Below are 5,720 nucleotides of genomic sequence, written 5' to 3' on the forward strand. Positions count from 1 at the left end.
GTGCTGAATCAGCAAACGCTCTGTACGGGACAACTGACCAATCAGAGCAGACCGAGAACATGACGCCTCACTTGATTTATAAACATTCTCCTAACGAGTTTATGTCTCAGTCTCTAGTGTCAAGTCTTCTCTAACGCAGCTGATGTTCACTGAGTGAGTTATGATCCCATTGATGATCTTTCACACCTTGTTTGGTTTCAGACCTTCAGACGTCCAGTTTCATATCGGGTGTGAAAGGTTCCTCAGATCACGAAGCTCTGACAGAGATGAGGAGTTGTTGTTGGAGCTTTAAACGAGGTCCAGACAGGATGCAGATCTGACTCTCACTTCCACAGGTGGAAGTTCTCCGGGTCTGTTTCTGCTGTGGGATCATTCTCCTGAAGAGCTGCTGCAGAATCTGAATCTCTAATTCCAGCTCTGCATTGTTCCCTCTGTGTAATTAGCTCCACCAGCGACTTTATGTAAAACAGTTCTGCCAAGTTTTAATTGATTAAAAGTCGGCGTGTTATTGCGAAGACGAACAATGTTGGTCCAATTAGCAGTGTAACGTGTAAACATGAACACTAACTCCCATGGTGCACCAGGGTGTGTGTGTGTGTGTGTGTGTGTGTGTGTGTGTGTGTGTGTGTGTGTGTGTGTGTGTGTGTGTGTGTGTGTGTGATTCAGTGATCGGTCTCATTTCTTAATCATCACTTTCTGCTCCAGATGAGACTTTATGAGGGGACTAAATTGCCTTAAAGGGATTTCTTATTAACGGATTACACCCATGTAATCCCCTTTGTCCCAGTGGACCCCCAAAATCCTGAACACACACACACACACACACACACACACACACAAACACACACACCCTCTTTACCAGATTAGCATGTGGAAATAAATGTGTTTTTGATTCGTTACAAATGAAAACACACACGTTAAACGACTGTCACGTGACACTGTTCAAAATTGAGCGTGCACATGTTCAGTGTTTGTGTGTATTTATAACCTTGACATGAATCCGTGTGTGTTTGTTTGTGTGTGTGTGTGTGTGTGTATGTGTGTGCGTGTGCGCGTCTGTAGCGCAGCGCTGTGGTTTCGGCGCCGCTCCCTCGTCTCATCTCCAATTAACAAAGACAAATCCGCTTCTATCTCCGCTAATGAGAGTCTTTAAGGTGAAGGGGACTCTGTTGATTTAATAAGACGCATCGTAGTTATTCGATTTCCATGAGAAAGAAAAAACGCTGCTGATTCTCCACGGCCGCCGAGGGAAGGATTACACGAGCAGGAGGAGGAGGGAGAGCAGGAAAGAAAGGATGAGGGAAAGGGAATAAGGAGTCTTGGAGGAGAAGAACAAGCTGGATGACTAGGTGGGACGAGTGGGAAGAGGCGTAGTGGAGGAGGGGGACACAAGGAAAGGAGGAAGAGGAGGTGTAAGTCAAAGAAAGTGTGAAGAAACAGGGGTTAGAAAAGAGGAAGAGCAGGTAAAACAAGGAGAGAAACGACAAAGTAAAGTTTGAGCCGATTCCAGAACTCTGCAGATACTAGAGAGGATGATGAGGGTGAAGAAGAGGGATGATTAGGATGAAGAAGAGGGAGGAAGAGGGTGAAGAAGAGGGATGATGAGGGTGAAGAAGAGGGAGGAAGAGGGTGAAGAAGAGGGATGATGAGGGTGAAGAAGAGGGATGATGAGGATGAAGAAGAGGGAGGAAGAGGGATGATGCGGGTGAAGAAGAGGGAGGAAAAGGATGAAGAGGAGGGATGATGAGGGTGAAGAAGAGGATGATGAGGATGAAGAAGAGGGATGATGAGGGTTAAGAAGAGGGAGGAAGAGGGTGAAGAAGAGGGATGATGAGGGTGAAGAAGAGGGATGATGAGGGTGAAGAAGAGGGAGGAAAAGGATGAAGAAGAGGGATGATGAGGGTGAAGAAGAGGATGATGAGGATGAAGAAGAGGGATGATGAGGGTTAAGAAGAGGGAGGAAGAGGGTGAAGAAGAGGGATGATGAGGGTGAAGAAGAGGGATGATGAGGGTGAAGAAGAGGGAGGAAGAGGGTGAAGAAGAGGGATGATGAGGGTGAAGAAGAGGGAGGAAGAGGGTGAAGAAGAGGGATGATGAGGGTGAAGAAGAGGGATGATGAGGGTGAAGAAGAGGGAGGAAAAGGATGAAGAGGAGGGATGATGAGGGTGAAGAAGAGGATGATGAGGATGAAGAAGAGGGATGATGAGGGTTAAGAAGAGGGATGATGAGGATGAAGAAGAGGGATGATGAGGATGAAGAAGAGGGATGATGAGGTTGAAGAAGAGGGATGATGAGGGTAAAGAAGAGGGATGATGAGGGTGAAGAAGAGGGATGATGAAGAGGGAGGAAGAAGAGGGAGGAAGAAGAGGGATGATGAGGATGAAGAAGAGGGATGATGAGGATGAAGAAGAGGGATGATGAGGGTAAAGAAGAGGGATGATGAGGATGAAGAAGAGGGATGATGAGGGTGAAGAAGAGGGATGATGAGGATGAAGAAGAGGGATGATGAGGGTGGAGAAGAGGGTGAAGAAGAGGGATGATGAGGATGAAGAAGAGGGATGATGAGGGTGGAGAAGAGGGATGCTGAGGGTGAAGAGGAGGGATGATGAAAGTGAAGAAGAGGGAGGAAGAGGGTGAAGAGGAGGGAGGATGAGAGTGAAGAGGGAGGATGATGAGGGTTAAGAAGAGGGAGGAAGAGGGTGAAGAAGAGGAGGAAGAGGGTGAAGAAGAGGATGATGAGGGTGAAGAAGAGGGAGGAAGAGGGTGAAGAAGAGGATGATGAGGGTGAAGAAGGATGAATGAGGGTGAAGGAAGAGGGATGGTGAAGAGGGAGGAAGAAGAGGGATGATGAAGAGGGAGAAGAGAGGGTGATGAGGGTGGAGAAGAGGGAGGAAGAAGAGGGATGATGAGGATGAAGAAGAGGAAGAAGAGGGATGAAGAAGAGGGATGATGAGGGTGAAGAAGAGGGATGATTAGGATGAAGAAGAGGAAGAAGAGGATGAAGAAGAGGGGTGATGAGAATGAAGAAGAGGGATGATGAGGATGAAGAAGAGGATGATGAGGGTGAAGAAGAGGGATGATGAAGAGGGAGGAAGAGAGGGTGAAGAAGAGGGGTGATGAGAATGAAGAAGAGGGATGATGAGGATGAAGAAGAGGGATGAAGAAGAGGGATGATGAGGGTGGAGAAGAGGGTGAAGAAGAGGGGTGAAGAAGAGGAAGAAGAGGGATGAAGAAGAGGGATGAAGAAGAGGGATGATGAGGGTGAAGAAGAGGGATGATGAGGATGAAGAAGAGGGATGAAGAAGAGGGATGATGAGGGTGAAGAAGAGGGATGAAGGTGGAGCACCAAGTGGAGGAGAAGAAGCAGTCTGACCTGTCTCTTCTTTCTTTCTTCTCTCCTCAGGTGGAGCTCACGGGCAGCAGCTCCTTCGACTACATCCACCCTGGAGACCAGTGGAGATGGCTGAGCAGCTGGGCATGAAGCTCCCCCCCGGCCGGGGGCTGTCCCTGTCCCAGGGGGCGGTCCCCGAGGACGGAGGGTCCTCGGCCTCGTCCTCCTCCCACTCCGAGACCCCGGAGCCAGGTAGGACACCAGCAGGGGGTGTGGGGGGGGGGGGCAGCTGGCCAGAGATCTGACAGGTTCCTTCATCTTCACTCTTAGGCCGATAAGCCTTAAACATTGTTATTTGTTATATGCTAGATACTGATGCAACATATCGTTAGAAAGCTAAGATTCTTCCGATTCGACTGATGTAAACTATTTCAAGATCCGATCACCACAGCCGGTACAATTAACGTCTCAGTCAAGACACTTACACAAAAAAAAACAATCACAAAGTGGACGTCACTCACCTCAGAAGCTTCATATTAATCCACAAATCGATAACATTCCAACGAAAACAGTCTTAACATAATCATTCCAAAACACACTATTACATCAAAGAATAGCCACAGTCAGCTGTTGCGTAATCTCAGCGCAGCCAGCATCAAGATGTAAACAACATGAAAGATGTTTATTTGTATACATTTTAAACCATATGACCGGTTTTGCCTCCTTTATATAAAATTATGATTTTGAGTGTAAAAGTAGCCTTTTTAGCCTAGTTGGTTACCATAGTTCCAAATGGCCTTTGTGGAAAACGCCTAGACATGCCCTTAGGAAAAAATCTGTGAAATATGAATTTTCTGTGGTATTGTTATCAAATTTGAACCACAGCTAGTCTAGACTTCATGCTCGGGTCCCAGTGAGTTTTCCAGCTCATAAGTCCCAGTTAGAGTCATCTGCAGGCATCTGTTTAACAACAAATATTCAGGCGGAAATAAAAACCTTCTACTTCACTGTGTTCCAACTGCTATTACTCAATGTCAGTAGCACTTAGACTGATTCTGACTGTTGGGGGGGAAAGTTCAGAATGTTACCTTTCTAAAGAGACCAAGATCATGCATGTACTCCAAATGGTTCAAGAACAGCTTTGGATTTACTTTCGGTAGTTCCTCAGACGTTTTAGGCGAATCTCACCCGCTGCTTACAGACACTTGAGCTCAGAAGGAAAGAGATGATGGAGGTTTGAACTCTGAAGGTTCATGAAACGTTAAATATTAAACAAAGAGTTAATATCTGTGGTAAATAAAACTCAGTCCATCAGTTCCCTCATGAAACCATATTCATATCCACTTGATCCAGGATCACACTCATAAGTATGAGTTCCCTGAACATGTGTGTAAGTTCTGTCCTGATCGACTCCATCGTCCTCATCTTCACCAAGTTCCATCGGTCGAGTGAAATCCTGCTGCTGTGTGATGGTCCTGATGGTTCCATATCCTTCATCCTCCTCCTCCTCCTCTTCCTCCTCCTCTTCCTCCTCCTCCTCCTCCTCTTCCTCCTCCTCCTCCTCCTCCTCCTCCGTCTCCTCCTCATCTTCCTCCTCCTCCTCCTCTTCCCTCGCTCGCTCCCCAGTATCCCAGCATGCACTGCTGTAAGTTTGAAAACAATTAGCGTGAAACATTGAAAAGACGTCGCTGGTGTAAACAGAGAACGGACACATCCCTCCATCCCTCCATCCCTCCATCCCTCCATCCCTCCATCCCTCATTCCCTCCATCCCTCCATCCCTCCTTCCCTCCCTCCCTCCATCCCTCCATCCCTCCATCCCTCCTTCCCTCCAACCCTCCATCCCTCCATCCCGCCTTCCCTCCATCCCTCCTTCCCTCCATCCCTCCATCCTGCCTTCCCTCCTTCACTCCATCCCTCCATCCCTCCTTCCCTCCACCCTTCTATCCCCCCTTCCCTCCATCCCTCCATCCCTCTATCCCTCCTTCCCTCCATCCTTCCTTCCCTACATCCCTCCACCCTTCTATCCCCCCTTCCCTCCATCCCTCCCTTCCCTCCATCCCTCCATCCCTCAATCCCACCATCCCTCCTTCCCTCGATCCCTCGATCCCTCCGTCCCTCCATCCCTCCATCCCTCCTTCCCTCCAACCCTCCTTCACTCCATCCCTCCGTCCCTCCATCCCTCCGTCCCTCCATCTCTCCATCCCTCCATCCCTCCTTCCCTGCATCCCTCTATCCCTCCTTCCCTCCTTCCCTACATCCCTCCACCCTTCTATCCCCCCAACCCTCCATCCCTCCATCCCTCCATCCATTCATCCCTCCATCCCTCACCACATGTTCAAGTCTTTTTACCTTCCCAAGCTTTCCATTGTGCCTCTCTCTCTGTCTCT

The 5,720-nt window shown here is 48.5% G+C and overlaps 1 protein-coding gene across 1 annotated transcript in view; it reads left to right on the plus strand.

Annotated features, from left to right (window-relative positions):
- Positions 1 to 5,720, plus strand: part of LOC133014874 (neuronal PAS domain-containing protein 3) — a 231,305-nt gene that overhangs the window by 190,643 nt on the left and 34,942 nt on the right. The window contains 2 exon segments of the mRNA XM_061082094.1: positions 3,404 to 3,449; positions 3,452 to 3,583. Of these exon segments, the coding sequence (XP_060938077.1) occupies positions 3,404 to 3,449; positions 3,452 to 3,583 (178 nt within the window).

This window comes from Limanda limanda, chromosome 12, assembly GCF_963576545.1.
Source record: "Limanda limanda chromosome 12, fLimLim1.1, whole genome shotgun sequence".
NCBI classification, from domain to species: Eukaryota; Metazoa; Chordata; class Actinopteri; order Pleuronectiformes; family Pleuronectidae; genus Limanda; species Limanda limanda.